Below are 21,137 nucleotides of genomic sequence, written 5' to 3'. Positions count from 1 at the left end.
AAGTACATAAGAAATAGGAGCAGGAGTCAGCCATCTGGGCTGTCATTCAATAAGATCATGGCTGATCTGACCATGGACTCATCTCCACTTATCTGCCTTTTCCCCGTAACCGTTAATTCCCCTGCAATGCAAAAATCCATTCAACCTTGCCTTAAATATATTTACTGAGGTAGCTCCACTGCTTCACTGGGCAGAGAATTCCACGGATTCACCACTGTCTGGGAAAAGCAGTTCCTCCTCATCTTTGTCCTAAATCTACGCCCCTGAATCTTGAGGCTATGTCTAGTCCAACCTATCAGTGGAAACAACTTTCCTGCCTCTATGTTATCAACCCCTTTCATAATTTTATATGTTTCTATAAGATCTCCTCTCATTCTTGGGTTTGGTCTTCCGCAAAGAAATGAATCTCGAGTTGTATATGATGACAGCTATGTACTTTGAAAATAAATTTACTTTGAACTTTGAGAGTGGGTACTGGATTCTCTGTGCGCAAAGAACACAAGAAAACTACGACAATTAGAATGCAAATATTTAATACAACCCGGCCACAATTCAGGCATTTTACCTGAAATATTCTTGTTTGCTGAGGACTGTTCAGAGAGCTTTTTGTTGGCTGTTCTGACTTGCACATAAGCTGCATAATGTCCACCACGCATTGAGCCACAGTGTTCAACTATTCCATAAAGTCCATAGAGCACTTTGCCTTTGTCTCCAACATTCTAAAATGATAGGTGAACAAACAGCCATCAGAATTTGGCAGGTTATTTTCATAGTATGACAATTAGATTTTCAATATACCAATAACATACAAATAATTTTTTATATTCACACTACAGAAACTAATCACAACATCTAACATGCACTCATTAGGATGTTTCTTTCCCCCAGGTACACAATCAGACCTGTCATAGATAATCTATTCATGAAACCTATTTCCTTTTATATCATTTCCAATTTTTCTTTTAACCCAACTTCAGACAATTTCTGTTTTCAGGCCTTCACTTAACTTTGACACATTTCCTTTATACACAAGCAACCACTGCTTCCTTCCTGAAACAGTTACCCAAATGACTATGAATGCTACTACCAGCCTTGCTTCACTGAACAGCTCATTTATCTTAAACAATCTCAGGTTAAGATAATTGGAAAAATAGAGTGTGAAAGTAAGCTTATTCCTGTTTACAGTTTTTAAGCCTCAATTCTTGAGCTCCTTTTCAAAACTGTGATAAGAGCTGATACCTTTTGAATATTTAAAGGCCTAAATAGAGTGGACATAGTGAGGATGTTTTCTGTTGTAGGAGTGTTAGGACCAGAGGGCACAGCCTCAGAATAGAGGGATGTCCCTTTAGAACAGAGTTGAAAAGGAATTCCTTTAGCCAAAGAGTGGTAAATCTGTGGAATTTACTGTCACAGTTGCCTGTGGAGGCCAAGTCATTGAGCATATTTAAAGAAGAGGTTGATAGATTCTGGATTAGTCAGGGCATCAAGGTTACAGGGAGAAGGTGGAAGAATGGGGTTGAAAGGGATAATACATTTGCCATGATGGAAAAGTGGAGTGGACTTGATGGGCCGAATGTCCTGATTCTGCTCCTGTGTCTTATGGTCTAATTTTCTAGTTCTATTCTCTGCTGTTGTAGATGTTTGGAAATTGATGGATAGAGTCTCTGCAAACAAGACATTGATATTGATAAAGCAAACAAGATGTTGATACAAGTGCAGTTAACTGTTCTAGCACCATTTCTGTCAACTTTGCCCATCCAGAATCTCAGTTGCATCTTCCTTTGATGAGGCTTAAGCATAAACACTTTTATTCATTAAGTCTAATATAAAGTACTTGTTCTTGAGTTGTGCCCTCTTTTTTCTCCATATATGTATCTTTTTTAATGTTTGGGTCTTGGATCAACCCACTTCTCCTCTTACAATCCATTTCATAGAAACATAGAAACATAGAAAATAGGTGCAGGAGTAGGCCATTCGGCCCTTCGAGCCTGCACCGCCATTTATTATGATCATGGCTGATCATCCAACTCAGAACCCAGCCTTCCCTCCATACCCCCTGACCCCTGTAGCCACAAGGGCCATATCTAACTTCCTTTTAAACATAGCTAATGAACTGGCCTCAACAGTTTGCTGTGGCAGAGAATTCCACAGATTCACCACTCTCTGTGTGAAGAAGTTTTTCCTAACCTCGGTCCTAAAAGGCTTCCCCTCTATCCTCAAACTGTGACCCCTCGTTCTAGACCTCCCCAACATCGGGAACAATCTTCCTGCATCTAGCCTGTCCAATCCCTTTAGGATTTTATACGTTTCAATCAGATCCCCCCTCAATCTTCTAAATTCCAACGAGTACAAGCCCAGTTCATCCAGTCTTTCTTCATATGAAAGTCCTGCCATCTCAGGAATCAATCTGGTGAACCTTCTTTGTACTCCCTCTATGGCAAGGATGTCTTTCCTCAGATTAGGGGACCAAAACTGCACACAATACTCCAGGTGTGGTCTCACCAAGGCCTTGTACAACTGCAGTAGTACCTCCCTGCTCCTGTACTCGAAATTTCCTGCTCATGCATATGAGTATTTTTAGATTCCTTTTTGCTTCTTGTACATATCTTTTTCATTTCCATTCTGTGCCCTTCTTCTTTGTTCCTTTTGGTCGAAAGGTTCTGTAATCTTAGGTTAACAACTTTGCATCCGTCTTTTATTCCTCTGTTCTGTCAATATCTTTTTAGCTTTAATTTCCCTTTTTTTCTCCTCATATGGTAATGCACCTATTTTCTTGAAACATTTCCACTTTAAAGGTTTTCCATTCTTCAATTAGATTTTTGTCTGTCAAGCCTGAATTCTATTTCACTTTGGTTAGATCTGTGTTCATTTGATTGAAATTGGCTCTTCCCTAATTTCAGGTAACCCACTCTCACTGTGTTTTATTTCCAATCCTGTTTATCCAGGATCTCCATCAACTTTTCCATCACTTCCTTTCCTCTTACCTAGACTCATTATCCTCACCACCTGGTTCCATCTTTATCACGTATATAATTCTCTACCCGGCTTTCTTGTCCTTCACAACACCTATCCTATCCGCCCAATCTGGTCCCTCTGTTCCATCTATCACATCCCTCAGGAGGCACAGGGTCACAAGAGGCTGCTGAGGGTCTTAGCCTCAGCCAGCTCAACCCTCCCCACCACATCGTCAAGAGGTGGTGCCTCAAGAAGGCAACATCCATCATTAAGGACCATCACTGTCCAGGATAGGAGATGAGCACAGTGGAAAGTCAAATGGCAGAGGGGAAGACGCTATTTCTGAATCATTATGAGTGGGTCTTCAGACTCCTTCTTGATACTATCATGAGGGAGGAGGTACAGGAGCCTGAAAGCCCACTCACAATGATTCAGAAACACCTTTCAGAATAAATCTGATTTTTCACTTTCTCTTTTCTTATCCCACACATTGGATAGCCAACTGGGCAAGTGCCAACAGCTTAACATTAAAAACTCATTGAAGCTGAGTTGAATGTGCTGTTAATTGTGTTGAATAAATCACTTTGACCATTGCATCACAGGCATTCCTTGTTCTGCACATCTCTCCCCCATCTTCTTTCCTACTAACTTCCATCTCTCTTTCCCAGTTCTGGTAAAGGTTTGCAGAATTGAAACGTTGACTGCGTTCCTTTCTATAGATACTGCCTGACTTGCTGAGTGTTTCCAGCATTTTTTGCTTTAACTTCAAATTTCCAGAATCTGCAGATTTTTGGATTTTCTCTTGATCAAAATCTACCCCGTTGCCAAGAGAAGATCAAATGCTTCAGTAAGATACACCTTTAATCTTCTAAACTCCAGCAATACAGACCCAACAAGTTGAGACTCACTTGATTAATCAATGAAAATATTTATGGATCTTTTTTTGATAGCATGAAGAACAAATTTAAAACGTTTTGTAAAAATATACCCTTAAGTACTTTGTGATCATAGAACATACCTTGCAGGTGGAGGAACAGAATGGTGCCAAATCCAGAACCAAAGGGAAGTCCACATGTTTATTGACTTTTCGTAAACTCAAACCTGCCTGGCAAGGAACATAAATCTTTTTTAAAGTAACTGAATTATCAACTTACATTCCAGTGTGATTACAACCATCATGTAAAAATTGTTAAAAATTGTTTTCTTATTCAAAAGATATCTGTGGTCGTAGTCCTGAATTTGATATGGGATCCTTGATTTTAGAAATATTAGTGATATAGAACAGAGTAGTGTACACTGTTAGAGAACACGGAACAGTACAGAATAGGAACAGGCTCTTTGACACACAATGTAGTGCCAAAACCAAATATATTAATAATCAAATGGCCAACTACACTAATTTATTCTACCTACACAATATCCATATCCTTTCATTTTCCTCACATTCATGTGCCTATCTAACTGTCTCTTAAAAATCCCTAATTTCTCTGTCTCTACTACCACCCAGTCAGTGCATTTCAGGCATAATAGTCTAATGAAAGCTAACCACAGAACAACGAATGTGCAGAAGGTATTCATTAACATAGTTTTAAAGCTGAAAGGTTTTAGAAAGAAAGTAGATAAATCAGTGTTTCTAAGAACAAGACTGAGGCAATCAAACACACATGTTGTAAAATTTTCATAAAGGTATATTGAAAAATAAAGCCCCGTCAAATAATGACACTTCAAGGTTATCACCAAAATTGAAAGAAATCATTTTTTTCTGCAAACATTAAAACTTTTAAAGCACTTTAAATATAGGAGGATGTTTCACACTTGTTATTAATTTGAAATTATAGAAGATGACCCAACGAGCTCAGTAAAATGGTTAGGTTTTATGATAGTAATAGGTAGGAAAAAGTGGTGAGGAGGCAGAAAAGTTTAGGGAGGTAATTCTAGATTTTATAATCAACGGAGCATGGCCACTTATTAAAATCCAAATTAATCAATGGCCAGATATAGAGGAAAGCCAATATCTTCGAGACATGTATGGCTGGAGAAGATTATATCAATGAGAAAGAGCCAGTCTGGGAATTGAGGTATTGCTTGAAAGAGCATCAAGAAAGGGAGCTGAAAGGTACAAGAGACTTAGGACAAATTAAAATGTGGACATGAGTTTTAAATCGACTTAGATTTACGAAGGAGAAACAGAGATTGCCCAGGAATGTCCTGAAGTAACTGACATATTTAAGCAGAGGGACATTACATTATAGAATACTAGAGGAAACAGTAACAGCAGAATTATGCAATTAGATAAAATAATTGAAAAATAATTATTTCTTGGGAATGAAAAATGAGGGAATGGGATTAAATGGGTTATTCATAAGGTACATAGCAAAGATAGATTTAATTGCTTTCTTCCATGCTATAAAATGTGATGATTCAATTTTTTTGATTTTATTAGTGGAAAGAGTTTAATTTTAAACCATTAACTTGTAATGGACAAACTATATTTTATTGCTTTGAATAAAAAAAACTTAATGTCAGAACTATCTTAAAATAATTTATAAAGAAGATTTAGACTAAGCACTCAATTACTAAACAAATATTTGATTTTAAATACATTTATATATGGAAGTGCTTGAGAAACTTTCAGAATCAGAATCAGGTTTATTATCACCGGCATGTGGCATGAAATTTGTTAACTTAGCAGCAGCAGTTCAATGCAATACATAATATAGAAGAAAATAATAATAAAAATAAATTAAGTAAATAATTTTGATCAAAAGGCATGTTTATCTATTCGATTCAAATTTATTTGTCACTTGTACATCAAAATATACAATGAAATATATTGTTTAACAACCAACACACCCGAGGGTCAGCTGGGGTCCAGCACAGTACGCCCACAATGCTCAGCTGAACACAGAACACAACGACCAACAAAACAGAACTGATGACTCAAAATGATTTAACATGAAAATAATAACAAATAAATTTTTATAACATCCCACTGATAATTACCTGGTGGAATCTTTTAAGGTGAAGATTTAATATTGGTGGAACAGCAGAGATCAACATTTGCTTCCGAGCATTTGTATATACATGTTCAGATTTCTTTTCTTTTGAAAGAAAATACATAGTAAAAATAAGCATTAATGTGAATAATAAAAAAAAATTACTCAAGGTAGCTACATGATTAGCATTTAATAAAAATGGTCTCCAAGTATAAGTTATAAAGATTCATTTCATTTACTTACCTTTTATGTTAATTTATCCTCAACTTTTGCAGGTCACTGTTTATATTGTCATTTTCCCTCCCCACATAAGTGGAAGAAGTATTTCCTTTGCTGTTTGGAGTAAGACTGAGGTGTGTTTATTTACAGGGCTTGGCCATCATTGGCAAGTCCATCCAAATTGCTCGAGGTGGTGGTGAGCCACTACTTTACAGTATTATAATTGATATGGTACTGCTACTCCCCTGACACCATTGGCCAGGATTTGGACACAATGACAATGAAGGAATGGTGATACATTTCAAAGACATGAGAGGAGAACCATCAGCATCTGGTATTCCCTTGTACCAATGTCCTTTTCCCCCTTAGTGGTGGAGGTCCTGGCTCTGGGATGTGCTTTTTTATTTAGAGATATGGCATGGAATAGACCTTTCTGGTCCTTCAAGCCATGCTGCCCAGCAACCCGCCAATTTAACTCTAGGACTACAGGACAATTTACAATGACCAATTAACCTACTAACTGGTACATCTTTCGACTGTAGGAGAAACTGGAGAACTGAAGAAACGGGGAAGTTGTAACCAATGACCTGAGGTGAAATGGCATTGCGCTAATGCTACGCTTGCACCAACCTAGTGAGTAACTGTGGTAGAGCATACACGGTGGAGAATATACACGGTTACTACGGGAAGCTACTGGTGGAAGTAGCAAATGTCTAACGCAGTGGATAGAGTGCTAATTGTTCAAAAGTATAAAATTCATTACCAAAGCACATTTTCATTTTCTAGCAGGCATTCACAGTAAAACAAAGAAATACAAAAGAATCAATGTAAACTACAAATATTGACAAATAACCAATGTCCAAAGATGAATGGTGCCAATAACCGTATGAGGTGATAACCACACAACAATTACTGCACGGAAACAGGCCATCTCGGCCCTTCTAGTCCATGCTGAACTCTTACTCTTACCTAGTCCCAACGACCTGCACACAGCCCATAACCCTCCATTCCTTTCCTGTCCATATAGCTATCCAATTTAACTTTAAACGACAACATCGAACCTGCCTCAACTATTTCTGCAGGAAGCTTGTTCGACACAGCTACCACTCTGAGTAAAGAAGTTCCTCCTCATGTTACCCCTAAACTTTTTCCCTTTAACTCTCAACTCATGTCCTCTTGTTTGAATCTCCCCTACTCTCAATGGAAAAAGCCTATTCACGTCAACTCTATCTATCCCCCTCATAATTTTAAATTCCTCTATCAAGTCCCCCCTCAACCTTCTACGCTCCAAAGAATAAAGACCCAACTTGTTCAACCTTTCTCTGTAACTTAGGAGATGAAACCCAGGCAACATTTTAGTAAATCTCCACTGTACTCTCAATTTTGTTGACATCTTTCCTATAATTCGGTGACCAGAACTGTACACCATACTCCAAATTTGGCCCTACCAATGCCTTATACAATATCAACATTACATTCCAACTCCTATACTCAATGCTCTGATTTATAAAGGCCAGCATACCAAAAGCTTTCTTCACCACCCTATCCACATGAGATTCCACCTCCAGGGAACTATGCACCATTCTTCCTAGATCCCTCTGTTCTACTGCATTCTTCAATGCCCTACCATTTACCATGTATGTCCTATTTTGATTAGCTCTACCAAAATGTAGCACCTCACATTTATCAGGATTAAATTCCATCTGCCATTTTTCAGCCCTCTCTTCTAAGTGGTCTAAATCTCTCTGCAAGCTTTGAAAACCTACTTCATTATCCACAGCTCCACCTATCTTAGTATCATCTGCATACTTACTAATCCAATTTACCACCCCATCATCCATATTATTAATATATATGACAAACAATATTGGACCAGTACAGATCCCTGAGGCGCACCACTAGACAGTGTCCTCCAATCCGACAAACAGTTATCCACCACTACTCTCTGGCGTCTCCCATCCAGCCACTGCTGAATCCATTTTACTACTTCAATATTAATACCTAATGATTGAACCTTCCTAACTAACCTTCCATGTGGAACCTTGTCAAAGGCCTTACTGAAGTCCATATAGACAACATCCACCGCTTTACCCTCGTCAACTTTCCTAGTAACCTCTTCAAAAAATTCAATAAGATTTGTCAAACATGACCTTCCAGGCACAAATCCATGTTGACTGTTCTGAATCAGACCCTGTCTATCCAGATACTTATATATACCATCTCTAAGAATACTTTCCATCAACTTACCCACCACTGACGTCAATCTCACAGGCAATACAACCAACCAACCAAACAACACTGAGAACATGAGTTGCAGAGTCTTTGAAAGTATGTCCATAGATCGTGTTCAGTAAGGCATTCTTCAATTATGTGAAGAACAAAAGGATGACAGGAGTGGAGGTAGGACCAATTAAAGATAAAGGTGGGAAGATGTGCTTGGAGACTGTGGAAGTGAGCGAGGTCCTCAATGAATACTTCTCTTCGGTATTCACCAATGAGAGGGAACTTAATGACGGTGAGGACAATATGAGTGAGGTTGATGTTGTGGAGCATGTTGATATTAAGGCAGAGGAGGTGCAGGAGTTATTAAAATACATCAGGACAGATAAGTCCCCGGAGCCTGACGGAATATTCCCCAGGCTGCTCCACAAGGCGAGGGAAGAGATTGCTGAGCCTCTGGATAGGATCTCGTTGTCAATGGGAATGGTACTGGAGGATTGGAGGAAGGCGAATGTTGTCCCCTTGTTCAAAAAAGGTAGTAGGGATAGTCCGGGTAATTATAGACCAGTGAGCCTTACGTCTGTGGTGGGAAAGCTCTTGGAAAAGATTCTTAGAGATAGGATCTATGGGCATTTAGATAATCATGGTCTGATCAGGGACAGTCAGCATGGCTTTGTGAAGAGCAGATTGTGTCTAACAAGCCTGATAGAGTTCTTTGAGGAGGTGACCAGGCATATAGATGAGGGTAGTGCAGTGGAAGTGATCTATATGGATTTTAGTAAGGCATTTGACAAGGTTCCACACAGTAGGCTTATTCAGCAAGTCAGAAGGCATGGGATCCAGGGCAGTTTGGCCAGGTGGATTCAGAATTGGCTTGCCTGCAGAAGGCAGAGGGTCGTGGTGGAGGGAGTACATTCAGATTGGAGGGTTGTGACTAGTGGTGTCCCACAAGGATTGGTTCTGGGACCTCTACTTTTCGTGATTTTTATTAACAACCTGGATGTGGGGGTAGAAGGGCAGGTTGGCAAGTTTGCAGACGACACAAAGGTTGGTGGTGTTGTAGATAGTGTAGAGAATTGTCAAAGATTGCATAGAGACATTGATAGGTTGCGGAAGTGGGCTGAGAAGTGGCAGATGGAGTTCAACCTGGAGAAGTGTGAGGTGGTACACTTTGGAAGGACAAACTCCAAGGCAGAGTACAAAGTAAATGGCAGGATACTTGGTAGTGTGGAGGAGCAGAGGGATCTGGGGGTACATGTCCACAAATCCTTGAAAGTTGCCTCATAGGTGGATAGGGTAGTTAAGAAAGCTTATGGGATGTTAGCTTTCATAAGTCGAGGGATAGAGTTTAAGAGTCGCGAGGTAATGATGCAGCTCTATAAAACTCTGGTTAGGCCACACTTAGAGTACTGTGTCCATTTCTGGTCACCTCACTATAGGAAAGATGTGGAAGCATTGGAAAGGGTACAGAGGAGATTTATCAGGATGCTGCCTGCTTTAGAGAGTATGGATTATGATCAGAGATTAAGGGAGCTAGGGCTTTACTCTTTGGAGAGAAGGAGGATGAGAGGAGACATGATAGAGGTATACAAGATATTAAGAGGAATAGACAGAGTGAATAGCCAGCACCTCTTCCCCAGGGCACCACTGCTCAATACAAGAGGACATGGCTTTAAGGTAAGGGGTGGAAAGTTCATGGGGGATATTAGAGGAAGGTTTTTTACTCAGAGAGTGGTTGGTGCGTGGAATACACTGCCTGAGTCAGTGGTGGAGGCAGATACACTAGTGAAATTTAAGAGACTACTAGACAGGTATATGGAGGAATTTAAAGTGGGGGGTTATATGGGAGGCAGGGTTTGAGGGTCAGCACAACAATGTGGGCTGAAGGGCATGTACTGTGCTGTACTATTCTATGTTCTAATCTGTTCAGTGTTGAGGTGAGTGAAATTATCCACAATGGTTCAGGAGCCCAATGCTTGTAGGGTAATAATTCTTCCTGAACCTGGTGGTGCGGGACCCAAGGTTCTCTCATTGAGGTCAAAACTTGTTGAATGTATTCCATCACACTTTTGGTGGGAGTTCTATGTGGTAAAAAAGTTATGAAGGGCCTAAATATGATTCACTCGCCCAGAATAATCAGATTCTAAACTGCTCTTGTAGCCATACTACTTACAGTGCCTATTAAAAATATTCAACCCCCTTGCAAGTTTTCATGTTTTATTGTTTTACAACATTGAATCACAGCGGATTTAATTTGGCTTTTTTCGACACTGATCAACAGAAAAAGACTCTTTCGTGTTGCAGTGAAAACAGCTCTCTACAAAGTGATCTAAATTAATTACAAATATAAAACGCAAAATAATTGATTGTATAAATATTCACCCCCTTTAATATGACACACCAAATCATCACTGGTGCAGTCAATTGATTTTAGAGATCACATAATTAGTTAAATGGAGATCACCGTGTGCAGTCAAGGTGTTTCAATTGATTATGGTAAAAATACACCTGTATCTGGAAGGTCCAACTACTGGTGAGTCAGTATCCTGGCAAAAACTCCACCATGAAGACAAAAGAACACTCCAAGCAACTCTGCAAAAAGGTTATTGAAAAGCGCAAGTCAGGAGATGGATACAAGAAAATTTCTAAGTTACTGAATATCCCTTGGAGTACAGTTAAGTCAATCACTAAGAAATGGAAAGAATATGACACAGCTGTAAATCCGCCTACAGCACGCTGTCCTCAAAAACTGAGTGACCATGCAAGAAGGGGACTAGTGAGGAAGGCCACCAAGAGACCTATGACAACTCTGAAGGAATTACAAGCTTCAGTGGCTGAGATGGGAGAGACCGCACATAGAACAACTGTTACCTGGGTGCTTTACCAGTCTCAGCTTTATGAGAGAGTGGCAAAGAGAAAGCCACTGTTGAAAAAAACTCACATGAGATCTCAACAATAGTTTGCCAAAAGGTATGTGGGGAAACTCTGAAGTCAGCTGGAAGAAGGTTCTGTGGTCTGATGAAACCAAAATTGAGCTTTTTGGACATCAGACTAAACACAATGTTTGGTGTTAAGTCAAACCCCGCACATAATCAAAAACACATCATCTCTACTGTGTAACATGGGGGTGGCTGCATCATGCTATGGGGATGCTTCACTGCAGCAGGCCCTGGAAGGCTTGTGAAGGTAGAGGGTAAAATGAATGCAGCAAAACACTGGGAAATTCTCGAGGAAAACTTGATGCAGTCCGCAAGAGAACTACGACTTGGGAGAAGATTTGTTTTCCAGCAAGACAATGACCCCAAGCATAATGCCAAAGCTGCACAAGAATGGCTTAAAAACAACAAAGTTAAAGTCCTGGAGTGGCCAAGTCAGAGTCCAGACCTCAATCCAACTGATAATTTCTGACTGGACTTGAAAAGGGAGCAGTTCACTCACGATCTCCATGCAATCTGACAGAGTTTGAGCAATTTTGTAAAGAATGGGGAAAACTGCAGTGTCCAGATGTGCAAAGCTGATAGAGACCTATCCACACAGACTTAAGGCTATAATTGCTGCCAAAGGTGCATCTACTAAATACTGACTGAAGGGGGTGAGTAATTATGCAATCAATTGTTTTGTGTTTAATAATTGTGATTAATTCAGATCATTTTGTAGAAATCTGTTTTCACTTTGACATGAAATAGTCTTTTTCTGTTGATCAGAGTCAAAAAAACCAAAATAATTCCACTGTGATTCAATGTTACTGTATTGGAGGGGTCGTGACTGTCACGTGACAGCACTGTCCATTTACCTGGTCGAAAGACACGCCACCTGCCAATCAAGGTTTGACCCCTCCTCGCCCATCAATGCACACCTAACCATTGGCCCTTTCAATTAGCCTTGTACTTGACCTTGGGCAATTGGCCTTTGTAATCAACTTAACCCTGCTGGCACCGAGCCATTGGCTTCCCTGTGAATCACCTGGGTTGGATTCATCAGCCCTGCTGCACTATAAAAGATACCATATGTGCTTGACTCTTTCTCTTTTTTGCTACATCCGAGGGACCACCCTGCCGTTGGTGAGTTGTGCACTGAATAGGGTTAGGGGTGTGTATATTGTCCCTAAGCAGAAGAGCCATGCCCGCACAAAGTCAAGGGTATTGACTTTTCCCTTGGTTGTATATGTGTGTGCGTGTACTTTGTTCCCACGCGATTTTATTAATTGTCCGTGTGTGTTTTATTGCTGATCCGACTACTGTAAATTGTGCGTGTGTGCGTGTTGCTTCTGTTGCCATTTCCCCACGTTTGCCTTCTTTAAATAAAATCCTTTACTACCAAGACTGTGTCCAGAGTCCTTGCCTTTGAGACCTATCAAATCTGTTTCCTCACTTACAACAGTTGCAAAACAATAAAACATGAAAACTTCTAAGGTGGGTGAATACTTTTTATAGGCAATGTATGATGGTAATTAACTGATGGCCCAATTAACCAGAATATACTGTAGTTATGTTGGTAATGCAGCTGACACATTGTGAAGGCAGTAAAGAACCATGGAACAGTTCAACCATATCTCCAGCATTGGAAGAAGGTGGCTTTTATCAATAGGAAGGCCACCTGTAATTCACTAAGGCTTCTTTTAGGGGGATGTGCTTAGTCTATGATCATGCCAACTAGATATTCAGCAGGAATATGAAACACCTTGAAGCTTCACTTGTGATCTCCCTCTAGATCTCTCCCTATGACACACATCATCCTGTTTGTTTGTTTATTTTGCGATATAGAATGGAATAAGTGCTTCTGGCCCTTTGAGCCATGCCACCAGCAACCCACCAATTTACCTTAACCTAATCACGGGACAACTTACAATGACCAATCAACCTACCAATGGGCATGTCCTTGGATTGTGGGAGGAACCACGCATAAGACTTGGAGCAAGATGAGGTTACTCAGCCTAGGTTACTGAGTTAGTGCAGTGTCCATGCAGGGTTGGGGACCAACCCCTCCAGTGTTTAATTGTGCCTTCTCCTCACAACCGTTGACACCCTTACAAATCAATAACCTGTCAAACTCTGCTTTAAATATGCCCAATGACTTTGCCTCCACAGCAGTCCACGTCAATGAAACTCATAGTTTCACCAGCTGTTTACTACGGAAATTCTTCCTTAACTGTTGTAAAGGGGCGTCCTTACATTCTCAGTCTTTGCCCTCTAGTCTTAGACTCCCCCACTATAAGAGACGTCCTCTCCACACCCACTCTATCTAGGCCTTTGACACTTATTGAGTAGTCAAGTGAGATGTCTCCCACATTCTTCTAAAATCAGTGAGTACAGGCCTAGAGCCATCAAACACTGTTCATACTCTAACTCATTCATTCCTAGGAGGATTCTCATGAACCTTCTCTGGACCGTCTCCAATGCAACACCATCCTTTCTTAGATAAGGGGACCAAACTGCTCACAATACTTTGCTCAGTCTGACCTATGCCTTAGAAAGCCCCAGCTATAGCTATTCTTTTATTATCCCCGGTCAAAATCCACTGAAGAAAGCAGGCTAGCATCATGTTATGAAGGAATTTGGAATGAAGAACAAACAAAATCTAAGCCTTGACAGTGACACCCATATCTGGAAAATGATTGCAAAAGTCGGTTGGCATCAAGGCAGGTAGAATGCAACATTCATCTATCAATGGACATCTATAGGATGTTTCTGGCACTTCTGCATTACCCACCTGCTGACTGTGCCTTCTTGTGCTGCTTCTGCTTTCTCTCTGTACATTTTTCACACAACAGTTTGTTGTTACCCATTAGTAGATCTATGGACGTGAACTGGGCAAGACAGGACTGAAGAGAACATTCCTTAGGTCTGGCTCTGTAGCTCCGTGAAAGTGTTTGAAAAGCCATATGTGTGTTTTTTGAAACAACAGATTTTTCTTTTGTGTCTTGAACGCTGTCGGTTTGATCCTCATAAGTAGAATCAATAATTAGATTTTCCTTTTTAGTACTGCCAAGGTTGAGTTTTGATATCCCACTGGAAAGAGAATCATTACAGCTAAAGTCAGCATGTTTGAGTTGCACTGAATTGCTGTTCAAAAATTTGTGGCTGACAGTTGCCAAACCAACGCTGGAATCAGTGCTGCGACTCAGGAACTCCACTGGCTTTGTCGGGTTCTCAGGATCTGATGCTTCAGTGTCTGCATCATTGCTTCGATCTGATTGATTGCTTCTGTCTGATTGATTCCCATCTTTATCGCTACCTTCAGACTGACTTAATATATTGCCTTCTACCGGATTAGAGCAATGAAGTGCCTGGTTGCTCTCCTCCTCAATGTGTCCATTACTTTGTTCTGCAGAAGCTTGCCAACTGTTCTCGTCATCCATTGACTTCTTTATTCCCTTTATCCTTTGCTTGTTCACGTAACTCTGCTAAAAATACAATAGTGAAAAATGTTGGCATATTGTGTGGAAAATCTTTGCCTGAGAATATCTCAGATTATGAAGACCCTAGGTACCATATAAAGAACACTGGGAAATTAAATTGTTGGGAGACTCTTTTGCTTTAGAAAGATAGGTCATGAACTGGTTAAGTCTCACATCTAGTTCACTATGTCAGGGTGACCTATATTTGAGATCAACTGATAAGAGGGCCATTTAACAGATGAATTGGTATTAATCAGATAGTCATTGAACATTACTACACAGAAACAGGCCCTTCAGCCAACCTAGACCCTGCCAAACTATTAACCTGCCCAGCACCATCGACCTGCACCTGGACCATAGCCTTCCATGCCCTTCCCATCTATTTTCGTATCCAAATCTCTCTTAAATGTTGAAAGCAAACCACTTCCATACTCTCACCACCCTCAATGAAAAAGTTCCCCTTATAGGACCATAAGACATGGGAGCAGAAATAGGCCATTCAGCCTATTGAGTCAGCTCTGCCATTCCATCATGGTTGATCTCAGATCCCACTCAACCCCCATACAGCTGCTTTCTCGCCATATCCCTTGATGCCCTGACCGATCAAGATACTATCAAATTTCGCTTTAAATATACCCGCAGACTTGGCCTCCACTGCAGTCTGTGGAAGTACATTCCACAGGTTCACCGTCCTCTGAAAAATTTCTCTTTTACTTCTGTTCTAAAAGGTCGCCCCTCAATTTAGAAGCTGTGCCCTGTAGTTTTGGATACCCCCACCATAGGAAGCATCCTCTCCACAGCCACCTTATCCAGTCCTTTCAACATTCGGTAGGTTCCCCTTGAACCTCTAACCCACGACCTCTGGTTCTAGTCTCATCCAACTTCAGTGGAAAAAGCCTGCTTGCATTTACCCTATCTATACCCCTCATAACTTTTACAGTATACATCTCTCAAACCTTGCCTTATTCTCCCAAGCTGTAGGGAAGAAAGTCCTAACCTATTCAATCATTCCCTATAACTCAGGTCCTTAAGTCTTAGCAACATCGTGGTAAATTTTCTCTGCACCCTTTCAATCTTATTGATATCTTAGTATCCTTAGATCTAAGCTTCCTTACAAAAAAACCGCCAGTCTCAGATTATTTCTTCATCAATATGAAAGATCTGCTAAAAACCTAGGCTTCTGCAATGCTGAAAGACTTAGAATGCCAGTCTCCCTCACCTGCTGACTGCTTCCAGTGTTCCTTGTTTCTGTGCCAGCTGACATCATGTTTTACTTTGCAATGTTAAATTATAATTTGAAAATCTAACGTCATTTAAAAGTAAAATATTGCAGATGCTAGTTTTGGTTTCTAATGACTTAATCCAAAGTTCTTTCAGAAGTCAGGAAAGAGGTAGAAAACTTGTACCTTCATGATTATTTTATTAAATGTAGTAGAACAAAGAAAGCTAAAAACAGGAAGCAGAGGCTAGCAGCAGAAGGGAGAGATGAAGAAGAAAAAAGACAAAGAGTCTAATATGGCACTGCCTTGTGGTTAGCTATTTTTATACTCCATAGATGATAAAAATCCATTCAAGTTTGTAGATAAAAGTTAACCAATGAGATACCCCCTATTCAAATAATGCAGCACCAGGGAAGCTCCCAAAACCTTCCAGAATCATACCAATATAACCACTAGGGGACACACTGAAAACCTGTATACATACTGTGGCTACCAGGAAGCATAGTTAGCAGGTACATGTATATCAAAACTACTTAAAGTACAAGCAGACAATCAGTTGTAAAACCAAGAAAATAACAAACAGTTGGATCTAACAATGCTGGATATCTGAAATAAGAAATAAAAATGTTGGAAAATTAAGGTAATCTGTGGACATAGAAATAATAGACAGCTATGGAATATCTAACTTATTCCATAAATGACAGAAAAAGCACATTGATAAGGCTGCCTAATCTAACCAAACAATACCGAGTAAATTAAGTGCTAGTGCAGCTTCTGACAAGAACAAAAGGCTCAAGTGGCAGGATTAGCCAACCAGAGATTTGCACTATTTTCTGTTTTTTTAAACATTTGTTTAAAAGGACTATCAGTGACTTGCACTGAGCTGCTGGTGGAATTTAACTGGACGTTTATCCAGTGGAACAAAGGTTTAATTCTTACTGGGAAGTTACTAAAACCATAGGGAGTTGTATGGAGATAGCTGAAGGAGCTTGTTTGAATACAGAACAGAACAGCACAGGAACAGTCCCTTCAGCCCACAATGGTGTGCCCATCCAAATAAATTATGAATCAAATAGTCAACTAAATTAATCGCTTCTGCCTAAACATCTATATCATTCCATTTTTCTCACATACACATGACCATCAAAATGTCCCTTAAAAGTCCTTAATGTATCTGCCTCTACCACCACCCCAAGCAGCACCCACCACTCTGGGGGGGGGAAAAAAACTTGCCCCTTGCATCTCTTTTGAATTTACCCCCTCTTACATTAAATGTATGCTTCTGGTATTAGACATTTAAACCCCTGGAAAAAGTTACTGTCTGTATACTCTATCTATGTCTCTCATAATCTTATAAAATTCTACTCAGCTTCTGCTGTTCCAGAGAAAACCCAAATTAGTCCAACCTTTCGTTATAACAATGGTTTAATTCTTTCTGGAAGTTGCTAAAAACCACAAGGAGTGATATGCCAGTTGCTGAAAGACCATGTTTGGTTGTAAGGACTCAGTAATAACCAGCTGCACTCAGACATGGTGTACTAAAGTTCAAAGTAAATTTATTACCGAAGTACATATATGTCACCATATCCAGCTTGAAATTCATTCTATTGTGGGCATACTCAATAAATCTATAGAATAATTACCATAACAGAATCGATAAAAGACTAGGGAGTTCAACCAGAATGCAGAAGGCAAAAACTGTGCAAATACAAAAAGAAGAAACAATAATAATAACAAATAAATAAGCAATAAATATCAAGAACACAAGATGGAGAGACCATGAAAGTTTGTCGATTGGTTGTGGGAACATTTTAATGATGGGGCAAATGAAGCTGAGCGAAGTTATCCCCTTTGGTTCAAGAGCCTGATGGTTCAGGTGTAGTAACTGTTCCTGAAGCTGGTGGTGTAAGTCCTGAGACTCTTGTACCTTGCTCCTGATGACAGCAGATAGAAGTGAGCATGTGCTGGATGTTGGGGGTCCATGATGATGGATGTTGCTTTCCTGTGACCAGGCTCAATGTAGATGTGTTCAATGTTTGGGAGGGCTTTACCAGTGATGGACTGGGCCATATCCACTATTCTTTGTAGGATTTTCGGCTCAGGGGCATTGGTGTTTCCATACGAGGCCGTAATACAACCAGTCAATATACTCTCCACCACATATTTATAGAAGATTGTCAAAGTTTTGGATGTCATGCTGATTCTCCACAAACTCCTAAGTAAGTAGAGACTGTGTGTGCTTTCTTCATAATTGCACTCACGTGCTGGGCCCAGGAGAAGGTTTTCTGAAATGTTAACATCGAGGAACTTAAAGTTGCTGAACCTCTTCACCTCCAATCCCCCGATGAGGACTGGTTCATGGACCTCTGGTTTCCTCCTCTTGAAGTCAATAATCAGCTTCTTGGTCTTGCTGACATTGAGTAAGAGGTTGTTGTTGTGGCACCACTCAGCCCGATTTTCAGTCTCCCCCCGAATGCTAATTCGTTACCACCTTTGATTCAGCCAACAACAGTGGTATCATCAGCAAACTTAAATATAGCAATGGAGCTGTGCTTAGCCACACAGTCATAAGTGTAAAGACAGTAGAGCAGCGGACTAAGCACGCAGCCTTGTAGTACACCTGTGGTGATGGAGATTGTGGAGGAGATATTGTTAGCAATCCAAATTGACTGGGGTCTGCAAGTGAGGAAATCGCGGGTTCAATTGCACAAGGAGGTATTGAGGCCAAGGTCTTGAAACTTACTGATCTTTGATGTCCAGATGTTCCAGAGTTGAGTGAAGAGCTAATGAGATGGAATCTGCTGTGGACCTATTGTGCTGTTAGGCAAATTAGAGCAGAACCAAGTCGTTTCTCAGCCAAGCATTCATCTCAGTGGACATAAATGCTACTGCACAATAGACACTGAGGCAGGCTACCACATTCTTCTAACCAATAAAGTTGAAGCCTGTTTGAAGCAAGTGGATACCTCAGATTGTCAAATTAAAAGTTAAAGATCTTGGTAAACACTCCAGCCAGTTGATCAACACAGGTCTTTAGTACTTTATCAAGTGTCCTATCTGGGCCTGATGCTTTCCATGGGTTCACATCCTGAAGGAGGTTCTCATGTTGGCTTCAGATACTGAAATCATAGGGTCATGGGGGGCTATTGGAGTTTATGTGTTTTTACGATCGAAGTGAGCACAGAAGGCATTGAGCTCATCTGGAAGTGTAGCTCTGTTGTGACCTACATTGCTTGATTTCAACTTTGTAAGAAGTAATAGCATTCAAGCCCTGCCACAGCTGTCAAGCATCCTTTAGTGATTCGAGTTTAGTCTGCAATTGCCACTTTGCCCATGAGATGGCTCTCCGGTGATCATACCTGGACCCCTTGTATCTAACTTGGTCACCAGACCTGAATACCTCTGGTTTGGCCCTCAGCAGATTGTGGATCTCATGGCTCAACCAGGGTTTCTCGCTGGGGAATACGCTGAATGTTTTTTGGGGAAACAGATAACAAATTTAACACTAACAATACTAGAGCACTACTATAAATCAAGGACAATTATAAAGATTATAAAGATGGTGCCAGAGTGTTTCCTTGCAGCACACCAGCTAGGAGCTCGAACACTGCTGTTTCTCCGTCTGGTGATACAACTTTCGCTATGGTTTTGGTATAGCTGGACTCTATTGCTCTCAGTAGACGGTCTGGCACTCTGTAAGCTTTCAGGATCTTCAGCATTTTACCTCGGTGAATGGATTCAAAAGCTTTGCGAAAATCAATGAAAGTAAGCACGGCTGATAGGTTGTTCCTCTTGACTTCCTCAATGATTACACTGTACGTCAAGCTTTTTGTCCCTTAAGAGTTGTCTCAAATAAGCGCTGCCTCAATTAACTGATGCTCTAATTAACCATTGTACTTGGTTTGATCCAAAGCTGTGAAGAAGGTTTAAATGGAGGCCAAACCCAAGTGGTAACTAATGCTGAGTAAACCAACTGCAAATAATGCTTATAAAGACCTACACACAGTATACAGATGATAAATGTTTTAAATACTTTGTACACAAAAAAACAAAAATTCTTACCCTTTCTTCAACAATAGGAAGTGAAAGATCGATAAATGGCTCTCTAACAGATGAAATCTAAAAAATCCAAAAGATTGTAAATAATTGATAATTAGAACAATATTAAAAAGCACAGTTCATAACACAGTTCAAAATACACAGCATTCGCACATCATATAAACAGAAAGCCTAAAATTAAACTTGCAGTCATTGTATCAGTCATTATTTTCAGAATTAAACTGTGGATGATGGTTACCACTGCAGCAAACTTCCAAATTTTCTTCTCAGGTTCAGCTGTATATTTTTATGTGTAATGATTAAAAGAAAGAAAGAGAGAGCGAGAGAGAGAGAGAGATACAGTATATATAGGGTGAAATTTTGAAGGAAGTCGTAGATTTATAAAGTTTGACAATTATTTAACCCTAATGTACACCCACAGTCTAAGAACCTAATGTTTTGTTAGGTTATAAAAGGATTCAATGTTGTATCAGTTATGTAAAATAACTTCTAAAAAGCATTACAAACATTTGTTTATTGTGAACATACTTAGTCAAAATCAGGGAGTGAAATTGGAATGTACTACATTTTTCTCTAATGACCATGTTTTCAGCTACTTATGATGGTCCTTTCTGCCATACACATATGGTCTTATAATAAAAACCAAGCTTAAGATATAGGAGCAGAATGAGGCCATTGGGCTCATCGAGTCTTCTCTGCCATTCCATAATGGTTGATTTGTTATCCCTCCCAACTCCATTCTCCTGTTTCTCTCCGTGACCTTTGAGACCATTACTAAAGAAGAACCTACCAACCTCCGCTTTAAAGATACCCAATGACTTTGCTTCCGCAGCCGTCTATGGCGATGAATTCCACAGATACACGATGCTCTGCTATAGCAAATCTTCCTCCAATAATTTTACAATTATGAACTGCTTCATAGTTGCTATTTCTAACCTTTGTTGTTTTATTGTTTTAGACATGTTAGCAATTTAGCAACAAAATTCCATAAGCAGTAATGTTGCTCTTCGTTGCAACTACAGAAATCATTAGGTAGAGGACAAAAGGGTGTGAAAGTATTTGCTCCACTCA

At 40.1% G+C, this 21,137-nt stretch overlaps 1 protein-coding gene across 2 annotated transcripts in view; it reads right to left on the bottom strand.

Annotated features, from left to right (window-relative positions):
• The window catches only part of usp45 (ubiquitin specific peptidase 45), a 98,957-nt gene that overhangs the window by 2,671 nt on the left and 75,149 nt on the right, over positions 1–21,137 (bottom strand). The window contains exons 12-16 of one of the 2 annotated variants that reach the window (XM_063040883.1): positions 20,070–20,126; positions 14,100–14,790; positions 5,959–6,056; positions 3,974–4,060; positions 566–719 (exon numbers count right to left, since the gene is read on the bottom strand). In XM_063040883.1, the coding sequence (XP_062896953.1) occupies positions 566–719; positions 3,974–4,060; positions 5,959–6,056; positions 14,100–14,790; positions 20,070–20,126 (1,087 nt within the window). Of the gene's footprint in view, positions 1–565; positions 720–3,973; positions 4,061–5,958; positions 6,057–14,099; positions 14,794–20,069; positions 20,127–21,137 lie in introns of both variants that reach the window. The other variant, XM_063040882.1, reaches the window with a different exon arrangement.

This window comes from Mobula hypostoma, chromosome 2 (assembly GCF_963921235.1).
Source record: "Mobula hypostoma chromosome 2, sMobHyp1.1, whole genome shotgun sequence".
Taxonomy (NCBI): Eukaryota; Metazoa; Chordata; class Chondrichthyes; order Myliobatiformes; family Myliobatidae; genus Mobula; species Mobula hypostoma.
The sequence above is the reverse complement of the archived record's forward strand: the minus strand, read 5'-3'. Positions and strand labels throughout refer to the sequence as shown.